General features: G+C 34.5%; 1 protein-coding gene across 2 annotated transcripts; it reads left to right on the forward strand.

The window, feature by feature from the left end:
• The first annotated feature begins 165 nt into the window (after positions 1–165).
• On the forward strand, positions 166–16,959 carry LOC128222252 (dual specificity mitogen-activated protein kinase kinase 6-like). 2 transcript variants are annotated; one of them, XM_052931216.1, is made up of 9 exons: positions 166–432; positions 8,382–8,448; positions 9,210–9,372; positions 9,894–10,013; positions 10,693–10,809; positions 11,767–11,946; positions 13,224–13,301; positions 13,669–13,808; positions 14,141–16,959. In XM_052931216.1, exons 1-9 carry the CDS (start codon positions 420–422, stop codon positions 14,292–14,294), a joined length of 1,032 nt encoding a protein of 343 aa, XP_052787176.1. In that variant the 5' UTR covers positions 166–419; the 3' UTR covers positions 14,295–16,959. The 2 variants fall into 2 exon arrangements, with proteins under 2 accessions (XP_052787176.1, XP_052787170.1); XM_052931210.1 differs by lacking the exon at positions 166–432 and adding an exon at positions 5,428–5,675.
• The last annotated feature ends 1,954 nt before the right edge of the window (positions 16,960–18,913 follow it).

Here is an 18,913-nt window from a genome sequence, read left to right on the forward strand (position 1 = left end):
CTGTAAATCTTGCAGGAGATTGTCCGTAATTATATTTAAATGCAAACTGTAAGAATGTAACTGCAACTTGTTAGCACCAACTGCCCAAAATTGCATAACTTTATTTCATTGCACGGGAAGGCTTGCTGCATCATGAGTCATTGATTGGTGACGTCATTTGGGCTTTCCCTGTTTGTCACGTTTTCCGCGTGTTGTCAGAGACAGTTCAATCTAGCCTTAAATTGGGAATATTGGATTTATTTACAAGCTTGAAAGAATTGATTAATTTCAAAAACAATAGTTTGAATTGAAATCAAGCAACAGAGCAACAATTTACTAGAAGCGCCGTCAAAACAGAGCTCAAGCCGAAAATAAACTCCGAGTGAGGAGATCCGATTAAACGGGCACCTGTTAGACATTTCACTGAATGGAAGACTGAGATGTCGGGTCAAGGTTAGTTGCGACATTTTGCTTGAATTTTGCCATCATTTCTTCAATTAATTGGCTCCAACGCAATGTTTTTGATATCATTAATGTCTGTTTATCGGTTCTGCAAATGCACGATTGGAGTTTCTTCTGATTAGAACTTCTTTTGCATCGAAATATTTCACTTCCGTTTGTTGAGTTCTGCAGATTTTTTTCACTAGTACAGTAGTCAATACACTGAAATGTTGAGGTGAATGTAAAATTTCTTGTCGTTCGGACGAATTGCAATGGAACAGATGCATATTTTATGCACTGACCTTGTTTTGGCTGTTTTATTAACTTTCCTGCACAATGTTGTACTTTGTGATTTCTGTTGCCCTTTTGAACTCTTGAAGAGCAAAAGTTCAGTTATGTGATTTGTCGTTTAAAATTATACATCATAACTTCTATATATGTTGGTATAATGTTTTATTTTAGTTTATATTTAGTTTCTTTCATATTCATTTGAATGTGTTGCCTACAAATTTAATGCAGTTTCATAAAGCTTTCCCTTCACCTGTACTTTCCATAAAAATCTGCATCATCACAGTGCTTTCGTTCCTCAATTAAAATGCTTTAATATGGCTAAATATCTGTTTTGAATAATGTGGTAAAATGCTTTTTCGTCAGACACAATAGCTTTAAATGGGAGTTGATCTTTTTAAGAGAATTATACAGTTTTACCAAAAATTGAACGTTCCTTACTTGATATATTGCAAATTAGTTCCAAGTGGGTGGCATTAAACTTCAAATTATTATGGCGTTTGCATCGCCAAAATAATCCAAGGCAAATTTCAAATGAAGCACAACATCTATATAGCCTGTTTATCGACTTCACACATCAAAGAAAGCTGGAAAAATAGTAAAGGCTTCTTCCTTTTTTTTCAAAAAGCCACAACTTCACCAAAAAGAATGATTTTATAAGGACATCATGGACAAAAAAACTCAATTTGTATTTGATTTATTTACAATTGTGATTAAAGGCTTCAGGCTGTTTAAGTTTTGGTCCAATCACTGGGAAACAGGGAGAAAAAAAATCCCAGATTAATCACATGGTTTTCTCATTTTGGCTGGAAGTGCTTATGGCAGTGCCCCCTCTCCCCTTTTTAATGGGTCCAGGGCCATTTGAATTGAATGGCGACAAAATGCTGAAAACTGAATTTTCCATAGTATATTTCAAACGAAACAAAAAACAAAGCCAGGGCTCTCGCGAGGGGGCGACTTGGGCGAAGTGGTCGCCTAAAATTCCCAGACTTCGCCCATTTGTATCATCAAAGCGACATTGACTTCGCCGAAAATTTTAGCACATTGTAAATCTGTCAATCAGTCAGTATTTGGCCAATGTCCCATTAGTCAAAACATCGAAATAAGCAATTCATACAAATTGGTAATCTCCTAATCCGATAATTGGGCCGTGTCACCAAAACATCGCCAGTAGGCGGAGCTATTGAAAGTTAACCAATCAGAATGTACATTGAGAAGACCCGGATCAAATAATATAAGTTCGTTAAAATGAGATAGAAAAGGCGACATAATTATGAAAAATCGTGTCAAGCATTAATGAAGTAAAAAAATAAAAATATATATGTATTGAATAAACAGTAGAAGGCTTTTAAACATTGTTGCTTTTGAAGCAGACAGTCATAGCCATCTCGGGCAATCGGCAAGTAGGCGCTAAGAAAATCAATAACATGGCGTATCACCAAATATTTGATTTTTTTTTTGTGAAATGTTCATGATAAAAATTGATTTGTAATCACATTTTTTTTTTGCTTTATGTAGAGTTTACTTACAGTAATTTTCTCCTGTCATAGTTACGATGTCAAAAAAAAATCGGCGAGGTCGCCATTTTGTCAGAACAATTTTCCGAGTTAATTTTTCAACCTCCCATTATGTATTGATAAATTTTTCATCAAGGACACTGATTTAAATGTCATTTGGTTCTTAAATGTCAGCATATTTAAAATTATTTAGTCAGAGACAAGTAAATAACAGCATAGATGAATGTGACATTCGTACCCAATCCCGAACGTACCAAAACAAGATTCGTCCCCCTACTATATTGACAGTTCATTTATAAGGTCATTTTGATTATTTCAAATCCTTAGCTGTCCTTTTTTTCATTTTAGATGCTTTTTTGAGATAAGCAATGTGACATTGACAAATACAAGTTTAAATTGCTGAGCCAAAAATGATACATTATTTTTTGAACATTTTATATAGTTATAGCAATCAATTTTAATGTGAATATAAACTTGAGTGGTGAGTGGTATGGCATAGTTTTTGTATCAGGTGTTACAAAAAGTATCACTTCTCCCTAAAGTCTCCCCACTTCTCCCTAAATTGCCTGAAGGGAGAAGTCACTTCTCCCAAAATTTTCAGCCTAGTGAGAGCCCTGAAAGCCCCCTTCAATATTTTTTTGAAGGGTGGGGATGAATTTGGGTCCATTCTTATCGTATTTCCCCGACCATAAAGGCATAGTTAAGGCGTTCCACTTTAAAAAAAGACCCCTAATTTGTTAATTTTTCTTGAAGAAAATCGCCAATTTAATCAACGATTTCTTGTCAACTGTTAGCTCTATAATGTGGAGGTAGGTTAATGACAGAACAAGGTACCAGTAACTCGGTTAAGGATTTATTTTTTATGTGTCTTATTTTGTAAATACTAAGTTTCTTTCATATTTTTAGTAAACTCAAATATTTTGGGCATGATTTGAAGGTTCACAGACAACAATTATTGATTATCATTTTTCCGATCATATGGTATGTTCTAACCAGCCTAGACACAATATTGGGAGTAAAATGGGATCATACGGTAAAAACTGACCCATTTAATACAAACCATAGCCTGGCACCTTTGATCTCTCGAAATTCGTGCACATTCAATTTTAGCTCATATGCTTTTTAAAAAAAAAATGTTAAGGTAGATAGCCTTGTCTGCATGTAAAAACCTGCTCAGAGATGCTTTTGTTTGATTTTGAAAGTTTTGATAATTCCCATATTGTCAAATACGAGGCAGAAAAGCCAAGACCATTTTCCCTTAAATGTTTGTGGGAAAACACAGGGCTAGGTGTTCATTTATGAATTTGAAACTGGAAGTATGAACTTCCTGTTGATCAATTTGGGAAGTTTTACAATTAAATGTAAAAGTTTAAGTCTCCCAAAAACAATATCTTTTTCAAAAAAATGTCAACAAGTTTTTTAAAAATCAAATAATTTGCAACTTTAATTTGCCAAATTCACATACTTATGTTGTAATAATTCATTTTACTTTAAAACAGTTAACTGATTGAAATTGTAACCATAAAAGTAATACAGAAGAACACCGCTATTTCGAACACCGATAAACCGAATTAATCGGTATTTCAAACTTTTTTTCAGTCCCAATTTTTTTCCTTCTTTATTCAATGTAAAAATTAATGTTTAAACCAAACTTTACTATTTCGAATAAATCGATTTTTCGAACTAAATATTCGGTCCCAAACACGTTTTTCACGTGTATTGATCAATCTTTATTTCGAATTTAAAAAAGAATCAGGTTTTAACCCATTTTTAGGGAGTAATATACTTCCTTTAACGGAAGCGCTGGGTGTTGCTGGTTTTTAATGTACAACTTTATGATTCTTGGCAGCCTCATATGGTCTACCCTGGAACTAAGGGCATGGCCATTAGGAATAAAATTAAGACTATTGGAGTGCTTGTCCTACGTCATGTTTAGCTTTGGATTTTGGGTAAGTGATCTCTTGTACAGCAAGTTTATTATTCCCCTCCAATAAAGGTTTGGGAGTTTACTGGATTGAGCTTGTTGTTTGGTATATAGGTTTTAATGGTGTCCGTATGAAAGCTAATGAAAAGGTCGACAGATTAAATAATTTTTGATAACCATAAAAATAATGCAGGTCAAGTTTGACAATCTGAGTTATGGCCCCTTTTCAAATTGGAATCAGCCAAAAAATGATGTCCAGACTACAACTCTTGAAAGGGTTATCCGATGTAACTAATTCTTTGTTCTCATGTTTATCTCCAATTTGAGTGTGCAAAGACAAGAGTTATGTCCCCTTTTCAACACAGAATTTGCAACCAAAAAAACTGTCTGGACATTGACAGGTTCAATGAATTTCAATAAATTTTGGAACACATAATTATTAACCCCTATAAAATACAGGCCAAGTTAGGTTAGAATTCACCAATTTGTAAGTATGTTCATTGATTTTTTTTTCAAATAGATATAGTTGACCATTCATGTTAATTGTGTCCATGTGGCATGTTGTGGGCATATTTTTCATCCCTATTATAGCTAATGTTGTTAGAACAGAAGAGATGGCCATTTTGTTTGTGGACAGTCAGTTTCAACCCTTTAAAATTAGATTTTATTGTCATAGGAGCATTTTTACTGGCATATTAAATTTTCATGAAGCAATTTAGATGGTTGGTTGAAGTTAAACCGTGTACATGTAGATCATGTATGAATGCTTTGAGGGGTAATGAGTCGCTTCTCTGCATGATTTTTCATCACATTTTTTTTTGTGAAGTCAATTGACAGGCCAACAACTTGAAATTCACTTGTGATTTGGAGCAAAGCAAAATCCTGGATCAATGCTTCCAACTTGGAAATTCAACGTTCACTAATATATAAGAGTACTGGAAATTATACAATTGTCCAAATGGCTAAGTGGTAAGCCTGGTGTGCATGTTATGCAGATCTTAATTTGTTTACCTGAACCTAAACTGGATTTATTTATTGTACGAATTGTTTTTTACTATTAAGCATGTTATCATAATTCATCACATAGTTTTTTGGCTCATTTTTGTGTTCAAACATGCAGTTCTTTTCCTAGAATTAGTGTTTTTGTGATGTAAACATGTTTGTGAAGGCACTGTGATTCAGCCAATGGTAAATGAGTAGACAGTTGAGTCAGCCAATCAGAGAGTATCTGACTGGTGAATCATCAGTTTTCTCAATGAGAGCGGCTAATGTAGTATAACAGAGTAACTGATTATTTCACCAAAATTGCACCTATTCAGGATATGGGGAATTACTTACTTATTCAAATGTGAATAAGACAATTTGGAAATGGTTTAAAATAAATGAATATTAATCACTCAAGTAATGATAATGTGCACGAACTTTTAATTGTACATTTTTTTAACAAATAAAAATGTTTAAAATTTATCCTGGACTATTGAATGAAATGATAAAAATTCAGACATCTACAGTTATGAAGGAGACAGGTATTTTATTCATGGTTTCTGTCAGTTCTATGTATAATTTAATTACCTGTACCACATCGACATTGAACATACTACTAATAACTGTGTTAACAATTTTTAAATATGATGTTATTTTTACTTTTATTATTCATTTGAATATCACTTGTTTGCATACTGTTGATTTGAGGAACTACCGTCATCATAAAGCTGGTTGTTTTGTTTGCATACTGTTGATTTGAGGAACTACCTTCATCATAAAGCTAGTTGCTTGGTAATGCAGATCCTCGTCCATCATGTTCAATGTGATTGCCTGGTTGGTGTTATCCAATCAAAGGCTACAACCATAGGAGGCTTTATCAGTCGGGAGGGATGGGGATTTTTTATGATTATATAAATGATCATTTATGTATATGTTTTTATTTAAAAAATATTGCCAGCTTAGACCAAAACAGTGAAAAATAGAAATCAAATGACCAAAAATATTTTTTATACAGCAGTTTTAAAGATAAGATATCTAGTATATAGATCTGATAATCATTAATAACCATGGTCAGCATCTAGACAATATTTATTATGCAGAAAGCATAGATTTTTCGAAGGATGTTTTATTCAGGGCTTCCATTAAAGGAAGTTTGGAAGTATATTACTCCCTAGAAATGGACTAAAACTTAAAAAATTGATGCCTTGGAAGTACAAAAACTTCCATATTTTTTTTGAAAACTTCAAAAGATGAAGGCTTGGAAGGTCAAATATCAAAACCTTGTGTCATTGTCATTATGGTGACATTTTCAATCCGTCTTAAAGTAACATGAATAACATGTATTATAATATAAAATTGTGAAGTTGGCAAGTTTTAGTTGCTTTTTTATTTAACATTGTTGAAAAATAGTGGAACAAATTGCTGTGTTTGAGAGACTTAAACTTCCACATTTCAGCGAACAACTTTCAATATTGACAGTAAGGAAGTTCATACTTCCAGTTTCAAATTCTTAATTGAAGCCCTGTTTTATAATTTCAAATACATTCTTAATTGAAGCCCTGTTTTATAATTTCAAATACATGAACTATCAGTCTCAAATGTAGGCTCATAGAAACCACAGGAGTTGTGTTATTTCAGCCTTGATTTTAACCTAGTCAGTCATGGCTATTGGCTTTTCCTAGGCTGTCACAATATCAAGTAATAAATGGTTCACAATCTAGTTCACTGAATGCCCTTTTCTGGTTCATGTCAGTTTGTAGTTCATCGTGAAAAGTCCAATCATGTGTTCTGGTTCAAGCTGTTTATGTTCACCAAATTAAATTCAATGCTGTAGTAAATATCAAATATCAAACAAAGTTATAGATAAGTTTTTAAATGTATTTGAGTATTTCCCCACACTTTTGAAACATAATGGGTTACTCACATTATAAATAAGCATTTCAAGTTTCATTTACCCAATTGTTTTAATTTTAATTGAGTAACAAGAATGAACAATTTGCTTTTATTAGTATGAATGGAAACAATATCTGGTAGCAAATTAATAATTAAAAAAGAGTTAAACTGAGTGTTTAAAGATGCTGTATTATATAGGCGTTTTGTTAACATTACAAAATGAACTAGACTTTCAAAACAAACATATTTAACTCTTAGTATAAACTAAGATTGACTTGACATGTTCCCAGGACAGCTTGTTTATGAACCCTTAAGTTTCTGCCTGCATCTGTCTTTGAAAGTTCTGTTTAAGCCATGTTCCTAGATAAGTGTGCACTGTTGTTGCATGCCTCATTCCGTTGCAAGAGAAGTCTTTTCCGTTTTTACTCATTATCAACGGAAAGCGTCTTAAAGGGACTGTACACCAGATTGGCACCAAAAAAAGTTCAAATCTCAAACAAATCTCAGGACAACTATTATGCCCCACTCCGAAAAAGAGGGGTATATTGTTTTGCACATGTCGGTCTGTCGGTCAGTCAGTAGGTCGCTCTGTCTGTAGACCAAAGCTTGTCCGAGTGATAACTCAACAATTCCTGGTCATCAAACTTGACAAGAAGGTTGGGTCTGACCAGTAGATGACCCCTATTGATTTTAGGACTCATCAGATCAAAGGTCAAGGTCACAGTGACCTTTAATGGTAAAAGAATTTTAAAGCTTGTCCGAGTTATAACTCAACAATGCCTAGACCTATGGTCACAAAAAAAATGAGTAGTTTCTGTTGAGCTTTATGAAATTTGATCAGGTTATTTGTATGGCCATATCTCTAATAAGTATAAATATGGGTCTTCTTGGTTAAAATACTAGGTCACTTACTCAAATCTTTGCTTTGCAAAATTACATTGTCAAATAAAAATTGGGCTTTTAGGCGACGATGCCACATTGGTGTATTGTTTTAAATATGCAGAATATGATCAAAAAGAGTAATTTATGATAACAACATTAATCACTATATATATGTTGCTGTTATATATAAGTATATTATAATTTTTATGCAGATATTGTAATTTATTATAAAACAAAGTTTTTTAAACTTCAACTTTATGCCTGCATCATGTGCATCTGTCACAGCGCATTAAGTCCATTTTAGTGCACGTTTAATAGGACATTTATTGGATGTCAAAATTTTCCTCAATCTTAGAGGCCCTGGCCCCATTCAAAAATTGTGAGAGAAAGAAACAAATTTTTAGGATCTCCTTTGAATGAATCTATTCCAGTTTATTGTGGTTGAATATGAAAATGACTTCTTCTCATTTCAGGCATGCGGAAGAAAAAGCCCCCAGGGCTGGTGAAGCTGAACCTGGCACCAGAACCCAAGCCAGCTGGGTATGGAGTATATCAACTATTATATTGGGAGTTATCAAGTTTATTTTAAAGGGACTGGACACCGGATGTTTTCAAAATCAGCAAATACATTATGTCCTTAAAACAAGACAAAAAATCAAAACGGCCTAGTATGTGGCTGATAATTAATCTTTTGACCTGATTTAAATAATATTTTGTTGCTGTCTCAGCTGAGTATACCTGTTTAAAAATAGCACATTTATAATATATTTTCCCAGTTTAAGGTGTATATATTTAGAATGCAAAAGTTAAGTACAGATTAGAACAGATACATATACTGACACTATTTTTAATTTACTGGGATTTATTTGGTAGACAAACCCAGTATGTTTTGAAATTGTAAAAATACGCAAAAACTTCAAAAGATCATTTGTTGTAAGCAATGTGATACATCAATAGTTAAGATTAAATGTGTCGTACACAACAATATCAATTTTTGTCTTAAATAAAGGGTTCTTGAACTTTGCATGTATTGAAGTGCTCTACAATTTCTGATGAATGCTTCAGAGTTTGGTTTTCACTGAGCTTAAATGGAAGTATTATTCTTCAGGCAGGTGAAAATTATAGCATATTTATTGTTGAAAATTACCTCATTTAGTTTAATGGACCATTATGCTTGTTCAATGAAAACATTCCATCTTAAAAGTCCAAATTTTAAAAGTAATATAGCATAAGTAAACACCTGCAGGGATTAAATGCATCTGAACTGACATGTAATGTAGACTTGTTCTGCTGTGTTACAGGCCTCCCCGGGACCTAGACTCTAAGGCAACCATTAAGATAGAGGATAAGACGTTTGAGGTGGAGGCCAATGACCTGGAGTACATGTGTACCCTGGGGCGCGGGGCGTACGGCGTTGTTGAGAAGGTTCGACACAGGCTCACAGACACAGTCATGGCTGTCAAGGTACATGCACTAAGCAAGTCTGACAAGTTATAAAAAATGCTAGTGCTCAAGATTTGAAATTTCTTGAAGTGTTATTTGACCGTCAAAGAAGTTGCTTGAGCTACTAAAATAGTAACCTTTAAGAGATAATATTGCAAGGTATCTATATAAATGCTTTTTAATCAGATTACAAAATATTTTAATGCTCCAACAGTTTTCCTTCATGTTACATAAACACTTTTATTGCTACTTCCAAACTAGATGGTATCAAGTTTCCTTATATTTGATGCAGCATAAGTTCAGATGTATTCTGTAATGTACTTGCTATCCTAGTTGCACATGGATGCAATATATATTCCGTGTTGAAGTATAGCTTTAATATGGTCATGAAAACAAGAACACATTTCTTGAAAAACTTTTTTGACACCATTTTTTCCAGAATAATTTCCTTTAAAGGATACTTTAATTAGAACCCTTTTGTGTTTTAAAATGACATGTATCAGTGTCCACATGAAGCTCATGTATGCTTGATACCCTTACAGCGAATCACTGCAACGGTGAACTCTATGGAGCAGAAGCGTCTGTTGATGGATCTAGACATATCGATGAGGAGCGGCTCCTGTCGATACACTGTCACCTTCTATGGGGCACTCTTCAGGGAGGTGGGTACTAGAAATAGGAAAACAGTGAGCACTTTGTACCATAAGCACAATGGTATGCTGTTCTCTTGATGTTACAAAATGTCAAAGTTCATAACATTGTTTTGCAAATTTTGTAGTTTTTATTAACTGGTCTTTGTCATAGCCTTGACCTGCAGCATTGCATAAACTTAATTTTGCTGATACAACTGTTAAAAAAATCCTTAGAACAACACAAATTTATTATGACAATATGCTCAAAATGTTGCACATTATAATGCAATAATTTTCATTTAAATTTTTGTAAAATTGTGTCCGTTGATTGACTGGGAGAATGAAGGCTTGGCATCCTAATGCTGTGCTTTTGACTGTTTTAAAAGAGACTTATACAAGTATGCTATTACTCATGCCATTGTTCAGTTTGAAGAGCAAGCTATTCTTTAGTATAAACTGGACCAGACGTTTTTGGTTTAACCAGTATTTATTGCAGAATGTATTGAACAATAAAAATAAGCATTTGAGCTACAGAAATGCATAACATTTATACTGAATGGAGAGTGGTGAAATGCATAAACACTGAGTAAATTACAGAATTGAGAATTGACCATGATTAGTTTTAATAAGTCTCACTTCTGGCGTTTTTTAAAATGGGAAGTGTATAAATGAGTGTTCATACTCATCACTGTTATGTCTATGTTTCCAGGGCGATGTCATGATCTGTATGGAGGTGATGGACGCGTCCCTCGACAAGTTCTACCAAACAGTTTTCAAGCATGGACACACCATCCCTGAGCAGATTCTTGCAAAAGTCTCATATGCTGTAAGATATTGTGACATTGTTTTATTCCATTTGAAAGAGCTTAAAAATTGTGTTGTGCAGAAATGAGACCCAGTATTGCAATGTGAAGAAATGGAGCATGATATTTGGTTGCACCTACATGAGGTCCAATATTGGGTCTCTCAGAAATGATGGCCAGTATTACTCATGTTTGTTTTATGTTTAAAATGAGACACTTCTGCACAAGTTTTGTGTTGTCTTTTTAGACCATATAAAGGGCTGTTTCCGATCTAGACTTAATAATGACTAGACTCTTGGATTGTGTTGCAAACATGGTTACTTTATTCACGTTTTTTTTATTCATTTTACTGGTTACTGGTAAAGGTTGAGAATTGTATTTTTGTTGATTTTTTTGGCACTAAAACCATGCAGGGCTTTTTCTGCCCATTTTGGGAAAAAGACCCTAGACATTTTGGGAAATTTTGCGTCGTGAAAATAAGGAAATTGGGAAATTTTACAGTGAAAAGAAAAAGCTGTCTAGTCTCCTGTGAATTAGGAAATGATTAGGATATTAGTTTATTTTCTCTTTAAAAGACCCACAATGGCTGAAATATCAATCCTTGGGGTGTAAATATCTGTTGCAATAAATCATGACAGATAATATTTCATATCTCTGAATGTGATGAAAACAATGATTTCTGAGTTCAATTACTAAAAAAACTTCACATCACATAATTTATTAGGATGTTGAAAAAGAACCATTACAGGTAAAAAGAATTTCTAAAAAAAAAATTAAAAAAAAAATATATTTTTTTGGGGATTGGGATTTTTTTCTGAAGATTGGGAAAAATATCTTATATTTAGCTTTGGGAATGGGTCCGATAGTCGGACCCGTGGGTACTATAGAAAAAGCCCTGCCATGTACAGCCTTAGGTCTTTTTAAGTGTACTGCAGTTCATGTATCCATATTTACCTTTCATCTTTTATCTATCCTTCCAGGTAATAAAAGCTTTGGATTACCTGCACACAGAGCTGAAAGTGATCCATAGAGATGTAAAACCCTCAAACATTCTCATTAATAGGAAAGGACAAGTGAAAATATGTGACTTTGGTATTAGTGGCTATTTAGTGGACTCTGTAGCAAAAACCATCGAAGCCGGATGTAAGCCGTATATGGCGGTAAGTCAGGTTTTTAATCAGCCAATTTATTCATGAATAATATTTGAACATTGAAAGGGACCACAGGTCTTCACTGTGTTGTCATGATCTGTTAGCAGTTACTTGAATATTGCTGAGTGCATCAAGATAGTTTAACAGTATGTGTCACTTGACATGAAATGGAAAAATTGTCGATATTGCCACTTGATGTTGATTTAATTGTTTTAAAATCCGAACCATTTAAACCCATTCAGATGAAAGTGATAGCTCAAGTACTAGACTATTAGAGATTAGGGATGATCATAAACAATGTTGAATTTTCCAACAAAAACAGCTCTTTAACAACTTGGGTGTTGTAATATACATCATTGTAAATTGGAAATTATAAAGACTGAGTTTGAGGATAAAATGTTAACATAGAATGAGAGAAAAACATTTTGATCACCATGGTAACATGCCTACTCGGCGCAGATTAATTGTATGTTATTCTGCTTGTAAATATACTTTTATTTAAAACTCTATTTTAACTTGAAAATGCTGGAAATTTATTATACTCTAAAGAACACATTTATCTTCTCACTTACTGGTACAAAGTGTAATCATGTGGACAATCTGACTAATAATGATTATTTTAGAGACATAATGACCTTTTGATGCTAGTCTTTTCATCATTGGTATTCGAGAATGACATATGGAATCACTATTTTATTTATTACATTGTATTTATAATGTTTTGGAGACAAATATACAAAATACATGAAGATTTCTTATAAAATGATTTTATAAGAAGATGATTCTGTTGATTGAATGTAAGGGATTTATACACTAAATAATAAAATAGTCAATATTATAACTGCTTACTGTTTCACTTCTCAGTTTCACGTCAATGCCAAGTGACTAAAATGGTAAAGGGAATCTAAACAAAAATGATGATCTTTAAACTAAGAGCTTAAGAAATGATATTTAATATGATAAAAGAAAGTATTAAAAAATTATTCAAGTTCACATTTAATTGCTCATCAAACAAAGCAGAAATATGCTGAATGTCTACATCAACCTCTTGATTTTAAAACCACTTTGTACTGGGCCGTGTACAATGACTGTTTTCAATTATCTGTCACTTTTAAATGGGTGATGAAATTTGCTCATATATTCTAAAGTGTAAACATAAGGCATTGATATGCAATATATCTGTTAGTGCTAACTTTATTTGTGCAGATTTGAGAAAGTGTTCGTTATTTTAGGTCACCCCTCGTAAGTCTGTAATAATATGTTAATCATGTGTATTTTAATTGCAGCCGGAGAGGATAGATCCCCAAAATGGTCAACAGGGTTACGACATCAAGTCCGATGTGTGGAGTTTTGGGATCACTATGGTAGGTGTCCTATCACAATGTTTCCTGATTCTGTGTACAGTTCTGTACTCACTGTAGTGTAGTTATAATAAATGTATTATCATTTAAGTAACACTTAATCAGATTGCTTCAGATGGGCAGAAATTCATCTCAAGATGTTTTGAAACAAAAAATGCACTGAGTCTTATTACAGGATATAATGTTAGGTATTTTACTTTAAAGACATGTGTGAAAGAAAATATGTTTCCTTTATTCCAAACAAAGTAGACTTTAGTTTCTAAATTTATTATGGGAGGGCTATTTAGAGTTGTTTCCCTTTTGTTACACCATCTGGAGGTTCATATTAAGACTGTTGTATTGTTGGACTACAATATTTGTCTCTTTTCAGATCGAGTTGGCCTCGGGAAAGTTCCCGTATGCCGCATCTCCGACCCCGTTTGAGCAGTTGAAACAGGTGGTTAAGGACCCACCTCCTACCCTACCACCGGGCAAGTTCACCCCAGAGTTTGACGACTTCATAGCACGCTGGTCAGTGAAATATTGTTTGTGTTGTGTACATAATACAGCTTTATGGGGATTATAATGTCTGGGACTGGCAAACATTATGTATTTCTGTGAGGCATTGTAGGGAAATTGTTTATATCTTTTATATTTTGCATAAAGTTGTTCGTTATAAATAAAAAAAACTCTTTTTTTACGGATCTCATCATCATACCTATTTTCTACCTCTGATAGCTGTGATATTTACAGAGTGAATTAAATTGATGGTTATAACATTCTTACTTGACATAATGATGAAACAAAATTGATGGAAAGTTCATATTGACTTATCAGAGTTCATTTTCTATTTAATATTTCAGTTTGAAAAAGTCTGTAGCAGAGCGAGCAAACTACAATGAACTGTTAAAACACCCGTTTTTAGTAAAAGCAGAAAGTGAGGAAGTGGACATGGCTGCATATGTTAGTGAAATACTTGCCAAAGAAACGCCTAGCAGTGATCAAGTGGCCCAGTGATAGCTGGGGTACACCTGCCCGTGTAGAACTGATAGGCTACGGGGAGAGTGATCGGGTTTTTTATCGAGTGCTATAAGTGTGTCTGTGTTCAGACAGTGTGACCTGCATCTGATACACAATCTTAGGTTGCATATTATCATACACACGTGCTGGTAACTGCATGCTCAACATTGACAAGGCTGGCTGTGTATGGAACAACTGTCAGCAGAAACCATTGGTAGTGTTATTAAAACACCTGCCACAATATCAACACTCCTGCTGACAACACAATCCTCAACCTCCCTTTACTTTATTGATAGTTGAACTATGATCCTGTTTTGGAACAACAGTTAATGTAATTAATTTGTGTAAAAGGATTTGCTATTAGCCAAGGGGATAAACAGAGTCAGTTTTATTCATAAAAGTTGCCGGTGTAAAGCATCTTGCATTTTACATTATAAAATTTACTGTGTGTTTGTTAAGATGGGTTAGAGTCTTTCAATTTAAGGACATACTGTTGTCGGTATCTGTCGAGTGTTTGTTATTTAGGGCTATTCCATTTAAACATATAACCGCAGGGGGTTAGGCACTTTTAAATTATGCCACCCCCCTACAGAAGCAAATTTACCCTTATGGGGTCCAAATTAGTGAAAAAAGAGACCCACCTATATACTATTCAAATAATTGCCTTCCCCTGGGGGTTACATGTTTTACTTGAATAGCCCTTAGGGATGATTGTTTGTAGTATCAATTTAGTACACATTTTTGTTATATGCCTTAAACCGAACAGTAGTATGTTTATATGACTTGGTCAAGGTTACAGGTTCTGTAGAACGTTTCGGCTTAAAACTGCGTTATATATGGCTTGCAAAAAATGTTAACCCGTCTCTATATCATACATGATGTAAAAACTGTATATTGCTGTCTGGAAAGCATTTTGTTATATACGTTCAATGGCCATTTTCTCAGATATTACAGGAATTAGGGCACTTGCAAGTATGCAGAAGCTTATAGGTATAACATGTAGCTTAATACAAGATATTCACTCTGTAGGAAGAAGAACCTTGCCACTAAGCTATATATGTCTGATGCTGACCATGGTCTTAACTCACTCAGCCTTTTAATATGCATGTAGAGTTTGTTTGGTCTTGTTTGTCCGGAAGACACGGACCTCAGCTTTCTGTTTGTCTGTGATGGTAGATCATTTATAGTTTGCTTAATTAAAATGAATCCAATTGCTGCTTCAAAAGCTTTGGATTGCAATATGTGTATGTATAATATTTATTTCACATACATAGCATTTATCATATTCAATAATATTCCAGTATCACTTTGCCATTTGAAGGGCTCGCTAGATCATATAAGATTTTAGTTTTAAACTTGTTATATTTTTATTTGTACAAAGCTGGTCTTGGGATTTAAATGCACTTCATAAATGTGTTTCTTGACTCCATCAAAAGAAATGTTCACAAAAGCGAATTTGGTCAAAGTTTGCTGCAGTCAATGAATGAATAAATTGTAAATAACGTACACGTAGTTTTACATAACTTGAACAATTATTTCGCCAGCAACTAATAAGGTTTTGCTGTTTCTATATGGGAAAACATTTTTGAGTTTTATTGACAGTCCAGTTCTATTAAATAAATGAAATACCCAGTGAATGAATGACAATTTTCATTGATTTTAATTTGTTTTTTAGTGTTTTAAGTGTAATAATTCAGAATGACATTTGAATGCATCGAGCAATATAAAAACAACATTTTTACATATTAAACCTAGTTATTTACAAGAATTGCATTTACACCAAATGTTGACACTATCTGTTTTCTTAAACGTGGCCATGGTTATTTAGTGTTGAAGAGTTTTGCTCGTTTTCTTTGACCTAAGACCGAATAATTTATCTCATAACACTTGGTATCGAATGTCATGCAGTCTTATTTTAAAGAAATACTTTATTGAAATGCCAATTGCCTAAGTCCAGAATTCTTTCTTTTATGATGGTTTACTACATGTTTTTGTTTAGGTACTTGAAATGTTAAATGCAAACTTGAGCATGTTGTGGAAGAGTTCATGCTTAAAGAAACATTAGTGAATAGTAGACAAGTGAATACAACCCCACACCATTGTGCGCTTATATACCCTCTGGCTCTATATACTTTCTTAAAAAATTATCTTTTAATAACTGTGTACATGTATTTAAATTTCTGCATATTTATAGATATCAGCAAAACTGCATGCCTGCTTCTATCTCATTTGTGATGTTAGTTATAAGAATGAATTTAGACTGATGGACTGCTGCGCTAGTAAGTTGATCTGTTAATTATGTACTGTATTAACAATTTCATTTGATTAAATCGAGAGAGTATTTACTTCAATTGTGTCATTATGTGAAAGGTTATAGATTGCTTGAATTAGTACCCAGAGTATCCTGTCTACCTATGACCTATAATGGAAACGAATATGTCCATGTCATCATTACGTTGTTATGTGCATGTAAATGAAATATTGTGTGCACTGTACATAGTTCCAAACTGTATATAAATTATACATAACACATAAATTATAGAAAATGAGTTTGGTTACTCTTTATGACTCGACATGTTATTTTAGCAAATATTATGCATGTACAAACGATCACCTCAATGAATTTTCTGTAAAGAATAAAAATAAATCATTTTAGAATAAATGTTGTATGTTCTATTTTATAATGCACTTGTTTGGAGACTGTACAAATATTCCCACTGGGTTAAACATGATCTGGGTGTAAACACTGGGTCTGACATGCAACTGGTTGTAAAACTGGGTTAGGAATGGATCAGTGTGTAAACACTGGGTTAGATATGGATCTGGGTGTAAACAATGGGTTAGGTATGGATTTGGGTGCAAACACTGGGTAAGGTATGCATCTGGGTGTAAACTCTGGGTTATATATGGATCTGGGTGTAAACACTGGGTTAGATATGGATTTGGGTGTAAACACTGGGTTAGGTATGGATCTGGGTGCAAACACTGGGTAAGGTATGCATCTGGGTGTAAACACTTGGTTATATATGCATCTGTGTGTAAACACTGGGTTTGATATGGATCTGGGTGTAAACACTGAGTAAGGTATGCATCTGGATGTTAACACTGCGTTTGATATGGATCTTGGTGTAAACACTGAGTAAGGTATGCATCTGGATGTTAACACTGGGTTTGATATGGATCTGGGTGTAAACACTGAGTAAGGTATGCATCTGGGTGTAAACACTGGGTTTGATATGGATCTGGGTGTAAACACTTGTTTATATATGGATCCGGGAGTAAACACTGGGCGAGGTATGCATCTGGGGGTAAACACTGGGTTAGGTATGGATCTGGGTGTAAACACAAGATTGGATATGGATCTTGGTGTTTACACTGGTTTAGATATGCATATGGGTGTAAACACTGGGTCAGATATGCATCTGGGTGTAAACACTGGGTTATATATGGATCTGAGTATAAACACTAGGTTATATATGGATCTGGGTTTAAACACTGGGCTAGGTTGCATCTGGGTGTAAACACTGGGTTTGATATTGATCTAGGTGTTAACACTCGGTTAGTTGTGGATCTTGGTGTAAACACTGGGTCAGCTATGCATCTGGGTGTAAACACTGCGTTAGATATGGATCTGGGTGCAAACACTGGGTTAGGTATGCATCTGAGTGTAAACACTGGGTTAGGTATGCATCTTGGTGTAAACACTGGGTTAGGTATGGATCTCGTTGTAAACACTTGGATAGGTATGGATCTGGGTGCAAACACTGGGTGACGTATGCATCTGGGTGTTAACACTGGGTTAGGTATGGATCTCGTTGTAAACACTGGGATAGGTATGGATCTTGGTGTAAACACTTAGTCAGATTTGATATGCATCTGGGTGTAAACACTGGGTTAGGTATGGATCTCGTTTTAAACACTGGGATAGGTGTGGATCTGGGTGTCAAAACTTGGTCAGATATGCATCTTGGTTTAAACCCTGGGTTAGGTATGGATCTGGGTGTTAACACTGGATAAGGTATGGATCGGGTGTTAACACTGGGTTAGGCATTGATCTGGGCGTAAACACTGGGTTAGGTATGGATCTGGTTGTAAACAATGGGTTAGGTATGGATCTGGGTGTAAACACTGGGTTAGGTATTGATCTGGGTGTAAACAATGGGTTAGGTATGGATCTGAGTGTTAACACTGGGTAAGGTATGGATCTGGGTGTAGACAATGGGTTAGGTATGGATCTGGGTGTAAACACTGGGTTAGGTTTTGATCTGGGTGTAAACACTGGGTTAGGTATGGATCTGGGTGTAAACACTGGGTTATGTATGGATCTGGGTGTAAACAATGGGTTAGGTATGGATCTGGGTGTAAACAATGGGTTAGGTATGGATCTGGGTGTAAACACTGGGTTAGGTATGGATCTGGGTGTAAACAATGGGTCAGGTATGGATCTGGGTGTAAGCAATGGGTTAGGCATTGATCTGGGTGTAAACACTGGGTTATGCATGGATCTGGGCATAAACACTGGGTTAAGTATGGATGTCGGTGTAAACACTGGGTAAGGCATGGATCTTGGTGTAAACACTGGGTTAGATATGGATCTGGGCCTATTTCATTAAACT

The sequence above is a fragment of the Mya arenaria genome, chromosome 2 (assembly GCF_026914265.1).
Source record: "Mya arenaria isolate MELC-2E11 chromosome 2, ASM2691426v1".
Taxonomy (NCBI): Eukaryota; Metazoa; Mollusca; class Bivalvia; order Myida; family Myidae; genus Mya; species Mya arenaria.

What these genes read in the sequence shown, in the direction of transcription:
- LOC128222252 (XM_052931210.1), top strand. Translation starts at nt 5,603, where the DNA reads ATGTTTAAAATTTATCCTGGACTATTGAATGAAATGATAAAAATTCAG. An exon ending in ACACAGTCATGGCTGTCAAG is followed by an intron (nt 9,373 to 9,893) that starts GTACATGCACTA and finishes ATACCCTTACAG; the next exon opens with CGAATCACTGCAACGGTGAA. An exon ending in GATGTAAGCCGTATATGGCG is followed by an intron (nt 11,947 to 13,223) that starts GTAAGTCAGGTT and finishes TTTTAATTGCAG; the next exon opens with CCGGAGAGGATAGATCCCCA.